We start from the raw sequence: 17,234 nt of genomic DNA, 5'->3' as shown, positions 1-17,234 counted from the left end.
GTAGTGAAATTAACCTTATCGGGGTGCCTATGTGTCTTCTTGCCTCATCATTGAGGATGCTCAGCACGCACCCAGCTAACCTCTCTTTTTTCTTTTTTTTTCTTGCTTTGCACCTAACAGAAGAAAGTTGACTGTCCACGGATTGTACCTGCCTCACTGGACCCAATGCCCACGGGAGTATCTCGGGACATTACGATCTCACTGGCTAACGCAACTTTCTCTAAGGTAAATGAGTTCCTAGAGAGATCGGGAAGGTTTGGATGAGCCTGTGCTGGTGTGCAGCAGGGCGGCCAAAGGGAGTTCACGTACGAGCTGGTTTCTGCCTTGGGAGTGGGTGATTGCGTTAGCAGCTGAAATCACTGTTTAACAAAGGACGCTGGTGGAAAGCATCGCCCCAACAGCAAGTGAGGTCGCATGGCAAAGCCCAAGGGAGATGCTGTTTGTGCACCGGCATTCTCCAGGGACCTCCCATGATTAGTAACAGGCTTTTTGCATTTGGTGGAAAAAGGAGGTTTATACACCTTGTAAAAGAGTCACTAGAACAAAGTGTTTGGGGGAAATGAAATTCCGGGTTTCCTTGTGGGTGTTCGCTGCACCGCAGAGCGCGCTGGTGTCGTGCTCCCCCAGCGCCGTGTGCCAGCCCAGCCCCAGCGCCCCCACTTCAAGGGGAAGGACAGAGCCCAGGGCTGTGGGCAGAGAGCCCTGTGCTGGATAAGCCCTGCTTGGAGTCTTGGAGTACAGCACGGAAATGTGTTTTAACTTAACTTCTGCTGGTCACTGCGGAGCTCTTTTTTTTTTTTTTTTTTTTTGAGAAAAAAATCCTTTCCATAAAATTTTCTGGCCTGCGAATTGTAATAGGGCAAAAAGTGGAAGTGGATGTTGAACGTTGCCTTTGGAGATGCATCCCACACCAGGAGGAACCAGAGGAATTCGGGACAGGGAGGCTGGGCACTGGGACAATATTTGACTAAGCTCTGGTATTTGTCCGCCCTGCATCATTTTGGGTCAAGTCTTCAATGGGGCCCATGGGACTGGGATTGCCGTGCCCCTGCAGAGGGTACCCGCACGCTGGACAGCCAGGCAGCTCCTCTTTCTGCAGGGAAAGGAGGGGGTTGGAAATGCTAGTGACGCTGCTGGATTGCTGTGACGGGGCGGTGGGGCAGCTGCCAGGCACTGCGGGGGCACCGCTCCTGCTGGACCTCGTGCCCTGTGATGTGGGGCCAGAAACGAACTCCCCCGGCCTGGCTGTGGCTGCCTGTTCCTGCCCAGGTCTGGCCTCTGCGAATGGGGATGTGCCTGCAGTAACCAGCAAAAATAGGGCGAGAAATCCCGCTTCCTCTGTGGATGCTGGAGGTGGCTGAAAGGGAAGCAATACTCCGTGGAACCCAATAGGAAATGCAGTCAGCAGGAAAGGGGCCGAGGCACCGCCGCTCCCGGGGCGGCCGGAGAGGCTCTGGCAGTCTGCTTTCCTCCCGTTGCCATCCGCCAACTGTCCCAGGCTGCCGGGAGGGATTCCTTCTCCTTTCCGCTTCACAGGAACTCACGAGCGCTGCTGGAGCTTGGAGCATCGGAGCCGTGTGCCCTGACACCTTCGCCGCTGCGGGGGCACCGCTGGGTTGGTGGGCACAAGACAAGGGGCACAGGCCAGCCGGTGGAGCGGGAGCTGCCCGGGTGCGAGCAACGCACCGGGGGAGATTCCAGTTTCCCCCTCGCAGCCGCCTGCGTGTTCGCTGAGCCAGCAGCTGCCTGCCAGGAGTCTGGCGCTTTCTTTCATGTCTTTTATCAGATCTGTTGGTTTTCAAAGGGTAGTTAGACCTCAGGAGTGGTGGAGCATCAACCTGCTTGGAGATAGGATTTTTACCTCCAGGATGGGGGCACAGCAGTAACTTGGGGCAGGATATCATCTGTGTGTTATCAGGAAAACAGCACAAAAAATCTGCCTTTGAACGTACTCCCAGCTGGGTCCTCATTTGAATTAGAGATTTGCTCTGTGCAGTTGTTGGGAGGAGAAGGAAGGTGGCTTTGAGCCCAAATCACGGGCTGGTTTGGTCTGGTTTGGGCAAGGTGGCTCGAGACCACGTTGGCTCTCAGTCTGCGTTGCAGCGCGAGCTCCAAACAGCCCCAGTCCAGAGGAGCCCAGGTACCCCGCGGTGGGGGTTACAAGAGCTTAGCCGAGCAGGCATGTCTCCTGGTCTGTGGGAGCTGTGGGTCAGGCACGTCTCCTGGGCTGTGGGAGCCGTGGGTCAGACGCAACTCCTACTCTGCATGTGCCGCATGTCCTTGGCTCCAGGAGCCGCCTGGTAGTGAGACCTTGCAGCAGCACGCTGGGCGAGCGCAGGGGACAGGGCTCCGCTCCATGTGCGATGCTCAGCCTGCAGCAGTTTTACATGTAGGTGTGTAGCAGAGCAGGATTACTTAGGCACAGATCCCAGCCCCGTTTACAGTGTCGGGTTCTGATCTCCTATTTGACCTGACCGCGGTTCGGGTACTGACAGCAGAAAGAAGGTGAGACACAGCCCTTGCCGGTACGGTTGACTGGGACGGAGAAGTGCACAAAACAGTTGTTGCAGCCACTCTGCCCTTGTCTTCCCTTTTCCAGGAGACAGCTCTGGAGTGCCATTTTGGGACAGACAGGACGTTCGAAGCCCGGTGGGTGAACTCCTCTGCTGTGGAGTGCATACATGTGCTGGTGAGTGAGGCCACCAGCCCCTGCTCCCCCCGTGGTGTGGGGCAGTCTTGTCCCCAACCTCCCACCCAGCGGCTGGGATGCTGACTGCCCTCCTCCCTCCCTCCACCTCCAGCTGAAAAACGTGCAAACCAAGTTTGCCCCTCAAGCAAGAGGCTGTTTGTGTGGGCTGATGCTGGCAGGGCGTTGGCGAGTCGCCGATGCTGCGTTGTCTGCTCTGTGAGCACCTGCAGTGGCTCCAGCCCCTGCTCCGCTGGGCTTGGGAAGGAGCTGCTTGTTTACCTCTCTGCACAGCAAGAGTTCAGTTCAGGCAAAAAAATTGGCCACCTTTCAGCGTTGCTATTTCTGTAGCTTTTATTCTGAACTAGGAATTGGCCTGAGAAAATGCTCAGGGGCTCACCGAAGAGCGGTGTGTGGTTGATGGAGGGCAAACTGCGCCTCTGAAACGCAGCAAATGGTTGGGCTCTCACCGATGGGAATACTGCGAGTAGAACCTGGAGAGGAGCACTTGCCCACCATGTCACCTGCAAAACTCTGTGTTGTAGCCCAGCACTGAAAATGTGCAGACTGGCCAGTCTGTTAGTTTTCCTGTCCGTTTCTGCTAAAAATAGCAGCAAGCCAGGGCTCTGCTCGCTGCTGTCCCTGTGGTGTGCGCCATGCCCCGGTGCCCTTCGTTGGGACCTCAGCAAAACAATTAAAACAGGGAACAGCCTTTCCTCTCTCTCTCTCTGCTAAAGATGGGACCCTCCTGTACTGAGAAGCAGCGGTCAGAGAAGCCTCAGAGGAATGTTAATCTGTGTAGTGTGTGTATGGAACCTCACATTTTACTAAATTTCCTAAGCTTTTGTTTATTTGTTTTTTGTGTGCAGCTCCACACATCAGAAAAAAGCCATCTCTTCCCAGTGAACCTTCAGCTGAAGGACAGACCGGACAGATTTATCGACAGTCCAGAGACGATGACAGGTCTGAGCTGAAAATATTTTTATTCTGCTCTCATCTGGTCAGCTTGAATGACTCCAAAATCCTGGCAAAGCTTATGGGTTCAGGAGAGAGACCATGGCTCAGCTGGGCACAGCTCAGTTCTTTCTCTCAGGCACACGCAAAAAACGTGTTTGCCCAGAGCTGCACCCATGTGAACGTGTGCCCAGAAACCAGATGGACACCTGCGGACATCCCCTTTACACCTGGGGAAAGTCAAGCCCCGTCCTCGAGTGCAGGCAGCGTCTGAGGTCTCGCCTGCCAGCAGTGCTGGGTCGGGGTGTGCTGGTGCTCTGGGTCACAGCGGAGATGAGGGGCGTCCCCAGGGTCGGGGGGGAATTCCTCACGGAGGAGATAAGGGACGGGGCAGGGCTCTGCCCTGAGCTCCCACAGGAGCATGGCATCAAGGTCCAGCACACTAAAAATGGAGTCTTTTTTTTTTTTTCCTCCTGGGCTGAGAAAGAATAATATGTGTAAGCACATTTCACCCCTGGCCCGCACTCTGCCTCTGGGAAGAATGCTCGGATTCCCAAAAAAGCCAGTGCTACATCAGCAGCCTAAGGCAGGCAGGCAAAGAGTGGGACTGAGTGTGCTCAGACAAGGCACGTCGGTGGGACACCGCAGTCGGTCGGCCATCAGAACCAGGTGATGCCACGCAGCCGTCTCTCCCTGCCCCGCCGGGGACGCGGCGCTGCCCCGGGCCATGTGCACTCGCCAGAGGCAGCAGCTCTGGGCTCTGTCCCCTCTCAGCACTGTCAGCAGTTGTAGTAGAAGGAACTGATTTACCCCAGATGCAAATGAGAACTAGGTGCCTGAAGTGAGGTTTTCTTTGGAGGACAGCTGTAACAGGTAGAGAGACATTAACACCATCAGCCGCTGACCCGGGATACAAAGGTTTCCCCATAGTAAATCCCAGTGTATAACGGAGGCTTATCTTGCAAAGCATTCCACTTTGGTGAAATAACCTTTGAAATATCAGCCATGGGTAAGCACGAGACACGACTTCCTTGCAGAAAGAGGAGGGTGTCCATATTTTTGCGATACAGAGGTAACCCCAAGGAGAGGGGTGGGAGAGCTGAGCTCAGACTATTGATGTGCAAGAGAAGACTCTTAGTTCTCGGTGTGGGTGGTGCTGGGAGCAGGAGCGACGACGGAAAGAGTGTGGTGGAATCCCCCCTCCTCCTGTGCAAAGAAAAGCTCGCTTACGCAGACTGTGTTTGCATCGATCTGAATTTGCCAGAATATTTGGAGGTCCTGCGGGATTGTTAGACGGCTCTGGCTCCTCCTCGCCTTGATCAATTGGTGCGAGGAAAATTAGAGAGGCTGACGTGCAAGCAGAGACAGATCTGCCGGGCCAATTATAAATGTGTGCATCTTTTATACTGTCTTTAATGGAATTACTGTTATTAGTGTTTATTATTTCAACATTTATTAGCTTTTATTGCAAACTGCGTTTTGGTAGTCCACTGAAGGAATCCCATCCCTTTGCTGTTGGGTGGAAACCCAACCAGTGTAACTCACTGGTTGGACTCCAAACGAGGTGAAATAAGCTCATTTTTTTGGTGGAGAATGGGGGAATTCCTCGGTGCCAGTGACGCTTCATGAGCACGAGCACAGGCAGACCACTGAAGGCTGAGGGATTCGTTAGCTGCTTATGAAGCGCCTTGAGATCCTCCTGTGAACAGAAGTGCAAAATGTGACTGTTTCTTTGTTTTATGTTCTCCCGCAAAGTCTCCTCTGGGGGAAGGGGTGTGAAAACACCATTTCCTGAGTGTTTCTGGCTGTTTATCTCAGCGGATACCCACGCTCCAGCAGCAGAAGTCTTTAGGCTGGAGAGGAAACGTAACCTAGGGCACCAGCTAATGAAGAGGTGAAGGCGGTGTAGGAAAATGATGTGGAAGCTGAGCTGAGCAGATCTGAAGGGAGAAGTCAATGAAAGGGGCCCGTGGTCACCAGGGGGAAGGAAAGGAACCATAAACACTGTACAAAGCACTGTAACCATCCGATTTCTGTCAGAGTGTGGAAGCAATGTGATTGCTTTGCTAACAGGATGGAGCCAGCTTTGCCAAGCAGCTTCCCATGTGGATGCTGAGTTGGAAACATATAGCATAAATTGACAAAAGGTTCCGAGTTTGGGTGTTGTTTGTTTTTCAAGGGGAAGAAAAAGGAAAAGAAAGTGCTAAATTATATTGCAGTGAGAACAAGCACCCAGTCCTTCTGGGAAATCTTCAGGATGGCAGCCAAGCGCTGCCTCATCTTGCTGAACATGCAAGCTGCTCCGCTCATCCACTGGATTTCAGATGTTATTTGGATTAATGTAGCCGGGGGGGTGGGGGGGGGGCCGGGGGGGGCGTTTGACTACCTCAAGCTAAGCAAAGCTATGGAAATCGCAGGCCCGGGAGCTCACAGTTTCTGTTGTCTCTGGTGGTTTAGTGGAGGTGTACAACTGTGCGACCGGCAGCGCTGACTGTTCCCAGTGCCTGGGCAGGGAGGACCTGGGGCACCGCTGCCTCTGGAGCGAGAGCAGCTCCAGCTGCAGGCTGCACAGCGAGCCCCCCCAGGTCTCGGACGTCTGCCCAGCTCCGGAGATTAGGAAGGTAAGACCCGAATGTGACGTGGAGGGCACATGTGGCATGTCAGGTGGTGCAGAGGGCTCAAACCGGCTGCACTGTCCCTGGCTGGGGGCAACTGAGCAACCGGGCTTTGTCCCTGGCACAGGACAGGGTCCAGCCCAGTGCTGGATTTTTCACTGACTTTCTATGCGTTGAGTAACCTGATGCCAAGGACATGGTGACGAGATCCGATCTTCATCATATTAGTGGGAAAACAGCAGCACAGTCAAAATGTCCCAGAGTTCCTGGGGTTGGTAAAAGCGAGAAAGATTTGTAGCGTTGGCTGAAGGATTCTTATCAGGAATAACGTTTAATGGAGCATAGCTGAAGTGTGAACGTAAGCCCTATCTCCAGGCACATGTGCTTTGCAGTTCTGCTGAGATTAAGAGTGTCAGAGGGACCTTTTGGCATTATGCATTTTGAAATGAGTTTTATTTAAATTGTAGTTGAATGAATGTTTGTTGGGGGCATTTGGATTTGGGGTTCTACTTAGAGGTATGGTATGAGGCAACAAATTTGTCCCTGACAAGTAGCAAAGAAAGTCTATAGAGCAAATCTTAAAATGAGCTTCCAAGGAAAGGAGAAGCTGGAGAGGCAAAACAGTTAATGTGAACATCGAAATTGACAAGGATACAGGATTTCTGTTCTTAGGGAGGCATGTAATGATAGCTGCTCAAAATTGGGGTGTTATAACAGTGCATGGAGCGGCTGCAGGATCCCCATCTCCTGCCTTTTCCCTCTCATCACCGTGGGAGAGGGGTGCCCCCCCGTGAGCCTGTCCTGCCCCAGCACACGTCAAGCGTTATCAGCACTTCGCCAGAAAATAATGGAAGGAAACCACAGTTCAGGTCACAGAGTGTCACAGGACTCTGTTGCTATTTCCTTAGCAAATAGTAGCTGGTAAATCCAAATCCTCCAGAGTCACGCCAGCAAACAAGCCCTCGCAGAGCCCTCCTGGAGGGGAGGGCGGCCCGGCAGGTGAAGGACACCCAGCCTGGTGGTAGGTCCTGACCAGCCGGTGCCACCAGGCACGCTGTACTGGCTTTGTGTGCCATTGCCTTTGCAAAGGGAAAAGAGCCATTTCTGCATTGGAGGGATTTGTCTCACCCGCTGAATAACGCGGTCGCCCTTCCCCGGGGACGCCCCTCGCGCATGGAATGGCATCACAGCCATCACACTGTCCCCTCGCAGTAGTGGGGTCAGCAGCTGCCAGATGAAAACCCAGTGACGCAGGAGATGGGTGGGGAACAGCCTTCTCCTCCTCCGGCACCGGACTTGTCCTGCGCCCCGGGGTGCAGGACACTTTTTGTCTTGTTTTTGTCCTGATGGGTCCCGCTGCATCCGGGACAGCCCTTAAAAACATGATGGCAGGACTCTCTCTCCCCAGCACACTAACATCCTTCCTCTGGGTTTGTCTCTGCCCCAACTCCATTTGAAGCTGTGATGTGGAAGCAGTGATGTTTCACCCCAGATGTGTTTGCAGCTGGAGTAATCTCCGAGCAAACCCAGCAAGAAGCCATTGCACTTCTATGCTTGCAAAGCTGCAGCAAGGGGAGAGTGGCAGCAGGCGTGCTGGGGGGGGGGGAGCAGGAGTGTGAGGAGCCATTCTGTCTTCTTCACGGGGGTGAAGTGGGACGTGGATGCAGGCAGGGGCTCAAGGATGAAGGCCAGAAGCTTCCTGGTGGTTCTCCTGTCACCTTTCCCGCAGATCGAGCCGCTGCGGGGACCGCTGGAGGGGGGCACCCTGCTGACCATCCGTGGGAGGAACCTGGGCCGACGCTTCAGCGACGTCCTCGGCGCCGTCAGGATAGGCAGTGTGCAGTGCACACCGCTGCCCCACAGATACGTCGTCTCTGAGGCGTGAGTGTTGGGGGAGCTGGGGAGGAGGTCCCTGTCCCCCTGGTGTCCGCTGCCTGTCCCTCCCCTTCCCCGGGTGGGAGCAAGGCGCTGACCCGGCCTGGGTGGGACGTGGGTGCCCTGCGCCAGGCACGGGGCTGCAGAAGGTGCTGGGCAGCGTGTGGAGTAGGAGGAGAAGGAGGAGGAGGAAGAGGAGAAGGAGGCTGTGGGCTCTGCCCCTCAGCTCTGGTGGGGTGTCACTACTGCCAACCTCCCCTTTCCCATTCACAGGATCGTCTGCCAGACCGGAGAGGCTCAGGAGGCATTTTCTGATGTGGTGACGGTTAACGTGAGCCGGGAAGGGAAGTCGAGGGAGCAATACTCCTACGTGGTGAGTGGCTGCCTCCTGAACATTTCTTCACTGATTCTCATGCTGATATTCCCTGCACCCCTTAAAACCTGGCTGCAGCCCCCAAACCTCCAGCTGGCTCAGAGAGAGGGTCTCCAACAGCATCAGGGTCCTGGAGGGGCGGCTGGCTTGTCTCCTCACCTGAGTGAGGTCTGGCAAGGCTGAGGGCGAGGGGCAGGACAGCCACCAGGGTGTCACACACAACCTGCCCCCAGTCCCAGCTCCTGCAGGGGTCTGTCACTTATCCTGGCTGTGTTGTCCTTTCTCCTGCTATAAAAAGGGGCTTGTTTTTCTTTCTCCTCTTTTGCTAAAGTGCTGTTAGAACCCGTGAGATTTTTTGAGACTTGCAAAGTCTCTTTGTGCTATGAAAGCTACGTACCATGGACTCACATTATTTAGAACTGATATTTTTTGCTGCAGAGATTGTCTTAGTTTTTGCATGAGAATAATGCGTAGGGATTAGGCTTGAGCTAACCCTGTGTCATTATACAAAGAAAAGCCCTTTATAGCTTTGTACTCTAGCATCTCACAAAGATAACTTTCATCTCTATAAACCTGAAAGAAATCCATGCATTTCTTCTCTTTCCTATGAGCATCCTTGTCTCTGGCTAGACGCTACTCACAGGCAACCCCGTGAACCCAAGGCAAACACAGCAGGGTGGGTGCCCAGGGCTGGGGGCGAATTGGCTGTGCTGCAGTCTGGTGGCTTGAAGGAGGACTTGAGCACCGGAAAACGATGCCTGGTAGCCATTCTGAGGAACTTAGGTGAGGATCAGGGAGTGTAATCCCCCCCCCCCCCCAGGCCCGTAACCCATCACATGCGAGGTATTCAGTGCAGGGAGGTTTCCCCAGCGCACAGCCAGCACAGGCACGGCACGTCCTAGTGCCCCGTGGCAGAGCCGGGCCTGGCAGCGCATGAGGAGGGGACCGGCGAGGTGTGTGCACTGCCAGGCTTGGCTCAGCGGCAGCTCCTGGGAGGACGTTTGCTGTGGGATCCATTCCCATTGTTTCCAGGCATCCAAAATGTCCTAGAGATCCAGCGGTCTGGAGTACAACCCAGTATCGGACGCTGGGTTCGGGATTTCTGGTGCATTGCCATCAGGATGTGTGTGCTGACTCAGCCACATCACCGGCTGCCAGGCTGATTGTCTTCTGGACAAAGAGGAGAAGGGCCCGAAGAGTGGGAAAAGGCTGGGCCGCTTCTTCGCTGGCGTTCGGCATGCGAGGAAAAGCCCTCTCAGGAAACACCTGTAATAGCACCAGCACTAAACAAAGCAAGAGGAGCAAAAGCCAGTCACTGAACTCAACCCAGGTCTGTGAAGGCGCTGTGCTGGCAGCTCCGGAGCAGCCGTATGGCAAAGGCTGTCCTCCCGGGAGTGGGAGAGGAGCTGTTTTCTGCTCGGGTGGCACAGGAGAAAGCTGTCTTCTGTCTACCTCAGCAAAGCTTGGAGAGGAGATGAGACAGTGCCCTGCTCTGTGCGTGTGCATGTCAGGGAGCGAAGCTTCGCAAAGTGTAGCTGCTGCTGTGTTCCACACCAAAAGTGGCTTCTGCACCATTTGCAGACTAAGCAGTGCCATTTAGTTTTCTTGATTCTTCTCTCATATACAATGGCATGAAGGTGGAGTAGACTACACCATGCAAGGCTGTCTCGGCAAGACCTCAGCTTAAGCATTAATAGTAGTTTACCCGAAAAAGTCTAAAAGACATTTAGACTATTGTTTGTGTGCTACATCTTTCAAAGTCCCCATTAAATGTCTCTAGAAGGGACAGTATTCAGCTGTAATTCTGCTGAGAAGGAGGGAGAGACGTGATTGAGAGACTTCTCCACAGCATTATAGCAGGCTAAGGATGAGCTGAATTTGCCAAATGAGCTGATTTTGCAAAAGTTGCGATGGAGGCAATCAGTGCTGGCAGTTCATTGAGAGCAGTAGCCACTGGCTCATGCTGAGGGGAAGAGCTGGAAGGCTTTGGGGAGCGTGAATAATCCTCTGCTGTTGTAACTGCAGATTTGAATGCATAGGTTAGGGGCCAAGGGCAGGAGGCAGCTGCCTGCAGACACTCAGAGAAATACAAAGTAAGAAAACGAATCCTGTGGAAATGGGTGATGATCAGAAACAACAGAGGAAGTGGCTGTAGCGAAATAAAGTGGTCCAAGTGTAGGACACAGGCAAGGGTAGCTATTAATAAGCATGTTTGTGTGGCTGTGGTTGACAGGAAAGGTCATTAGCGCCAGGCGGTACAGAGAGGCTCAGCTCGTGTTCCTAAGTCCGCCTCGCTGCGATCTCATTCTGCAGTTGTGGCATGGGACGGGCTGTGGCGGTGAGCAGCCGTCAGCCAACCTCCACACCCGGTGGGTCTTGTGCCTCCAGGGTTTGCGGTGTTTGACAGGGAATTACCAAGTGCCTTGTGGAAGGGTCTTGAAATAATTATTTGCTCTGCCCTTGGTGTCCTATTCAAAGCGGAGCAGGGAAGTTGCCCAGCAGACTCTCCTGGGGCACGCTGTGTCGCAGGCGCGAGGGTTCAGCGCTGCATTAGTTATCAAAGCCTCAGGCTCATGAATCGCAGGAAGATTTCCAGGGGCTGCAAATGCAGATAACATACATGCTAATTCCTGCTGAAAATGGCGAGAGGCAAAGTGACTTCCCCCTTCGTTCTGTTGCCTCAAGAGATTCAGATTTGAAGCTTCCTTAAAAAGGAGTTTGATATTCAATTATCTAGACCCAGGTGGCTGTTTTCACAGATCTCAAGGCCATCATTCAGTGGGGCTTTAGCATTAGCTTTGCATTCAGGAGGAAATGGATCTGGAAGGGCAGAGATGGTGGGAGCTGGAATGAATCAGAAATTTCCTTTTGTTGACGGACCTTGAGCTGTCACCAGCTCTGGACCCTCTATTGGAAATCTCAAGGGACTGGTGGGATCCTGGGCTCTAGTTTGGACTTATGTCTCATTTATTGCCTGAATTTAGGGACTGCAGAGAGTCACAGAGGTTTTACATGATCTCCCTCCTCAGCGCTTGCACCTCTCTCACTGTTCTGAAACCCTGCCAGCGAAGGCTTTTGCTGCGCTGCAGTTTCAGAGCCTGACAATACTGGATACTTAATTTTAATGAAGCAATTCCCACGTGCAGTGTGGAGTATCCAAATGTGAACGTGCCAGGCTAGAAAACAGATTTCCCTTTGTTTTTAGCTTCCCGTGGTGCAGTCCATAGCTCCCCTGAATGGCCCGAAGGCTGGAGGAACCCGAGTGACCATCAGAGGCAGCAGGCTGGACGTCGGCTCCGAGCTTCGTGTCCTTGTCAATACTTCCAAGCAGTGCACTGACCTCAGGTGGGACCAGCTCTGGGGGCTGGCACTGAACTAGTGACAAGAGTCAAAGCGTTAGGAAGGATGATATTGTCCCCCAGGAGATCAGGAAGAGCTGGGGTTTGGTTGGGGGGCACCACTGTTCGCGGATGCTAGCCTTGGAGCCAGCATAGCGTCCCCACTGGCCCACCTGGCTGCCGCCTGCTCCCTCTCCAGTGCCCCGTCAGCCTGCTGTCCCTGGAGCGGTGCGGCAGCACCGCGGTGCGGGTGCCTGACACCAGGATGGAGGTGGGTTCCTCTGGCCAAGCGATGGCATTGGTGTTGCCGTGAAGTGGTGGCAGCGACCAGCAGCAAACGAAGTGCTTCTCGCGTGCTGTTCGCAGGATGCTGCCAGGCCCCTTGGGTGGGCTGGGACCAGGACCAAAACCCTGGGAGCAATGCAGACATGGGCTTTGTTCCCAGATCTGCTGGAGTCAGAAGGCACCTGCACCCTCAGGGTCCCACTCCTGCGACGGCTCGCTGGTCGGGAGGAAACCCTCCTCCTGTATGTTCCCATCTCATCAGTGGGAAGAAGTAGGAGCCTGCGCTTTTCTTTTGGCTGTATGGGAAATCAGTCTGCCAGCCTGGGATGGTGTATGCTCAGAATTGCTTGTTAGCACGCAGTGTAATTAATAGGTGATTAGCATGTGACTGGAAGCTCCTTCTTGCCTGCCTCTGCTGACCACCTCACTTCCCCGGTGGGGGGGGGGGGGGCTGTGGTCTGCGGTGCCGGGCTCCAGCCGCTCTCTGCCACGGCTTTTGGCAGCTTACCGTGCTTTTCCCTGCGCAGCCGCAACGACAGCACCATCACCTGCACCATGCCCTCCGCAGAGCTCACCACGGCCGTGCGAGTCTGCGTCCAGTTCGAGAACAAGTCTTGTGCCAGCCACAACATCACGTTCAAGTATGAGAAGAACCCGATTATTTCAGACATCAACCCCAAGAAGAGCCAGATCAGGTGAGACCCCTCCCTGCAGGAGAGCAGGGACAGCCAAGTCTGCCAGGATTTGTGGCCTTTGCTGGGATCAGCCTCTTAATTTTTGCCGAATGCAAAAGTGAACAGTGTTCTCCCATCAAAGCGCAGAGCTAATTGGAGTGTCCTGGTGTAGCCTGCTGCAGGTGCCGTGAGCTCGCCCAGTCTGTGCTTTAGGCCATCCAGAGGCAGAGTAGATCCTGAGCAAACCCCGTGTCAGGAGCCCCAGGAGTCGCTGAAGCACACTGGGAGGCAGGATGCAGTGTCAGCCCCGTGCCGCACTGTTGTAGCATTGTGACTTCCATTTCATAGCTGGCACATGTCTGCATGGGCCTGCAAAAGAGAGGGTTGGCTCCCAGCTGGTGGGAGAGGGTCCTGCAGGGAGAAAGGGGCTCTCGCAGCCCTGGCGTTTGGCACGTTGCCTTGCAGACAGGTACAAAAGAGGCACCGCAGAGTGCTCTTGGGGCGCTTCGGGGTACCCCAGCACTGGAGTAGAAGAGGTCTCACACACCAGGACTGTCCATAGTTCATTTCAGTGCATTTAAGACATGCAAAAAAGTCAGCGTTGGTAACTGTGCTGTGTGCACCTGGTGGGTGCTTCAGGTTCAGGTGAGGGGGCTCTATGAGACCCTGAGGACTTTTCTTGGCAGTAAAACTGCTGGAGGATAAGCTGAGATTTGTAATTTTGGATTTCAAACTTCCCTGAGGTCACAGTATTTCATTTTTAAAGCATGTTGCTTTTAATTTCATGTGTCTCTGTGGAGCTCTCAGGCTCCTGTTCCTTTGGATACCATGCTGAAATCCCACCTTTCTCGGCTGTGGAGCCGGGAGAACCCAGGGCTGACCAAGAAATCTGAGGGTCCAGCGCCTGTGCCTGCAGGACCACGCTGAAAGCACCACGCTCTGGCGCAAGCACGCCACAGGCTCTGACGGGCCGATCCCCCTGGAGCAGAGCCATGTCTCGGCATTCCCAAGCGCAGCGCCAAAGATGCAGGCTGTGGGAAAGTTAATGACAAGGCACAGCAGTGACTCAGCCAACCTCAGCCCCTCGCAGGCTCACGAACCGTGCTGAGCGGCGAGAGCGGTATCTCCACACAGAGACAGTGGAAGAATGTCACTGCCCATTGTCACAAGGGAAACCACCAGGGTATTTCTCCGTCACCTTAGTCTGCTTTCTTAGTATTTACAGCAGTTTCCAAATTTCAGACCACTGAGAACGTGACGGCAGTCTCTCTCTTCAGACTGCGTGGTGGCTTGTGTAGCCTGACTGCTCTGGTGTGTTGCTGGGCTGTTGACCATGAGGCATCAATAACTTGTGTAAAAATTTGGCTGGATCTGATTTGTCTTACCATATTGCTAAAATAATCTGTGTAAGCAAAGTTTAGAACAAAACAGAAGTTGTAAACTAGTCTGCTAGTTAGAAACTTGGATCGTAACTACGTGGTAATATCTGCAGCGTTGTAAAAGGTTTCAGGCAACCTGACTTTCAGGGCCTTGGACCCAAAGTCGCTGTCTCTGGAGTGGTCTTGAGATAATGGGATTTGTAAGTCCTGACTGCTCCTGACGGATGCTCCAAACAAACCGACTGTGCTACGGAGGAAGGGGAAGGTAAACCCAGGGTATAGCTTCTGCTGTCCAGAGCAGGCGAGCAGTGCTGGCTCCCCATCCCTTGTGCTGCTTAGCAGTCTTGTGTGCAGCAGAGCCCTCGTTACTGTCGTTAATTGACTGCACATTGAGAGGCCCATGTTTCACATTCCCCAGGCAGCAGATCCAAAACACAAAACAACTTTCACATTTTGGTCTAAATGAGAAGTGTCTGGGAGATGCAGGATCCCTGTCACCCTTAAAGGGGTCTCTTCCCTCTCCAAGACTTGCAGTTCTCTGCAGGTCGCTGCGGGCCAGGGAGTATCTCCTGCCCTTGCTTTGAGGGGCTGGAGGTTAACCTCTTATACCGCCGGTGGCCTGGGCCAGCTGCCGCGTAGCCCTGGCATGCGGAGGCAGGCTGCTCCTCTGGGCAGTGGGAGCAAGGGGGACAGTGCTGCTGCTGGAAGAGGTCTCCCCTTCCCAACTCCGCTGCTGCAGCTCCTCCTCCCTTCCCTGATACCTTGGTAGCAGTGTGGGTGCTTGCTGCAAGTAGGAGGACGACTTTGGCTGTTGGGTCACATTTTCTGCTCAAGCAATCGGGAAACGTCCCTGGGAAAATGACAGCAGGCGACAGGCAGCCATTGCACCTCGCTGCTCTGTGTTGTCCTCTGTAATCACCTTCTCTTTCTTCCCTTCTCCTCAAAGCGGGGGCAGGATCATCACCCTGGATGGAAGAGGCTTTGAGCTGGTCCAGAATGTGTCTATGGTGGTCCGTGGCATCGGCAGAGAGCAAACGGTGTGTGTCCCCGCTGGGTATTGCCTGGTAACTGGGAGCAGGGCTGCATGCCCGGTGCCTGAAGTCATTTGGGGTGCGAAGCCGAGGCCTTACCTCGTGCTACAGATGGGGCTGGAGCAAGGCTGGGTGGGAGCACTCAGGATGTCGGCTTTTTGATGTGCATGCTCTCTCCGGCTTTCAGGGCTGTAAGGTTCACACCGACACTGTCATCACCTGCCCCTCTCCAGCTGCCTCCAACATCACTGCGGGCAGCAAGCCCGCACCCGTTGATTTCTATCTCAACGGTCGCCTCTATGCAGACGACCGTCCAGCTCTGGATGAGGAAATGTACCCCGAGGAGGCTTTGCACATCAGCAAGTTCAGTCTGGAGTACTATGCTGACCCCCAGTTCTCCACAGCCAAGAAGGAGAAGTGGATCAAGCACCATCCTGGCGAGCCCTTAACTCTGGTTATACACGTAAGAGAGTGGCGTTTATAGTTCTGCTTCTTTTGGGGTGTTACCTGCTCCCCCGGGGAAGCTCTTCAGTCCTGAGTGCCGGCACAGTGGCTGTGCACAGAGACAGGAGAGAGGAGGGGGCAGATGGGGACGGGAGAAGCAGGAGCCACACGGGAGCCAGCAGGTCTTGCTCAGCCTGCTGCCCCTCCATCGACCTGCACCAGGAGATGCAGCCTGACCTGAGGATGCCCTTCAAGGCATGATGACAGAGCTGCATTTGAAGGATGTAATAGCAAGAAGCTAGATAAAATACTGGACATAGGAAAAAGAATGATAGTGCAGTGGCCTGAAAGCAGTCAGGTACTCCAGAAGGTCCTGACAACAGATATTTATCCCTGCAGAAACAGGTCATGCATTCTTCTCTTGGCTACTGAATTCAGCTCAGTTAACAAGGAAGTCGGGATACAGCAATTGGGTGGCTTGGACAATGTGCAATAGTAATTCAAAGGCCATTGTTCACTGCAGGATATCCTCACTGGTTGCAACGTGCTTGAGAAACGCATTCCCCCTTTCTCAGGCTCTGCAGACGCATCCCCTGGCTGTCTCCTCCGGTGTACATCCTTCCCCCCTTCCCAGGTGGGCGCTCAGATCCTTATCTGCAGTGCGCAGCCAGGACAGATCAAAAGCAGATTTTTCCAGGTTCCACAAGGGGCTTGCTCATCCCATGCCCCATGCTGAGTGAGGAATGGGAAACAGGAAAATGGGGAATGGCCCGGTTCTGGGTTTCCTGTGGAGTGCTAGAAAAATGTCCTTGCTGAGGGAGAGTCCCCCCCAGGTCTGAAAAACAGCAGGGAATATGGAAAGTAAAGCAGGAAAATCTGTTGCAATTCCAGCTGCTACTCTAAAGCTGACATCCTGATTCTATTTTTGTCATTAGAAAGAGCCTGACAGCCTGGGCCTGGAAAGCAACGAGTACCAAGTGAAAATTGGCCTTATCTCGTGCGAGATCCAGATTGTTTCAGACAAAGTCATCCACTGCTCTGTCAATGAGTCGCTGAGCACCTCGGAAAGACAGTTACCGGTGACGGTGAGTGCCGGGAGCCCCCACTGTGAGCGCACGGGGCAGAAGGGGTCCCTGTCCCAAACCCTGCGTGCGAAGGGGTCCGCTGCGTGCACAGGGACCGGACGGGCACACTCGCAGGCAGCCTTGCAGAAAGCCCCACGGATGGACGGGTGGACAAAGCACGCTGTGCTTGCAGCTGTCCCAGGCGGCTCATTAGCACAGTCCTGAGTCATGGAGAGGGGCTGCTGCTGAGTTCACTGCGCTGTGAGCTGGAGGGGTGGGGGGAAGATTTTGTCAGTTCTTGTAAGGCACTGTGAAATCCCAGGCATGTGAGTTTTTGTCACTTGTGGTAATTTTCTTTCTGCCCTTCATGAGATACGTTTGGGGATTTCCATATGGTTTTCAGTCAGCTGGCCGCCTCCTGCCAGCAGAAGAGAGCTCCAAGTGGACGTGGGAATCCCCCCCTTACCAAGCTGCAGTGAGCCACTGGAGATGGGTCCCTGCTTGTCAGTGGTGGGG

The 17,234-nt window shown here is 54.0% G+C and overlaps 1 protein-coding gene across 1 annotated transcript in view; it reads left to right on the top strand.

Moving 5' to 3' along the window:
• Positions 1 to 17,234, top strand: part of PLXND1 (plexin D1) — a gene marked incomplete at its 5' end in the record, with an annotated part of 82,400 nt that overhangs the window by 34,261 nt on the left and 30,905 nt on the right. The window contains 11 exons of the mRNA XM_082487728.1: positions 121 to 225; positions 2,600 to 2,689; positions 3,556 to 3,649; positions 6,098 to 6,261; positions 7,985 to 8,136; positions 8,404 to 8,503; positions 11,709 to 11,848; positions 12,654 to 12,821; positions 15,126 to 15,216; positions 15,398 to 15,673; positions 16,590 to 16,739. Of these exons, the coding sequence (XP_082343854.1) occupies positions 121 to 225; positions 2,600 to 2,689; positions 3,556 to 3,649; positions 6,098 to 6,261; positions 7,985 to 8,136; positions 8,404 to 8,503; positions 11,709 to 11,848; positions 12,654 to 12,821; positions 15,126 to 15,216; positions 15,398 to 15,673; positions 16,590 to 16,739 (1,530 nt within the window). The remainder of the gene's footprint in view (positions 1 to 120; positions 226 to 2,599; positions 2,690 to 3,555; positions 3,650 to 6,097; positions 6,262 to 7,984; positions 8,137 to 8,403; positions 8,504 to 11,708; positions 11,849 to 12,653; positions 12,822 to 15,125; positions 15,217 to 15,397; positions 15,674 to 16,589; positions 16,740 to 17,234) is intronic.

Source organism: Vanellus vanellus (genome assembly GCF_965231255.1).
Source record: "Vanellus vanellus genome assembly, chromosome: 9".
NCBI lineage: Eukaryota > Metazoa > Chordata > Aves > Charadriiformes > Charadriidae > Vanellus > Vanellus vanellus.
The sequence above is the reverse complement of the archived record's forward strand: the minus strand, read 5'-3'. Positions and strand labels throughout refer to the sequence as shown.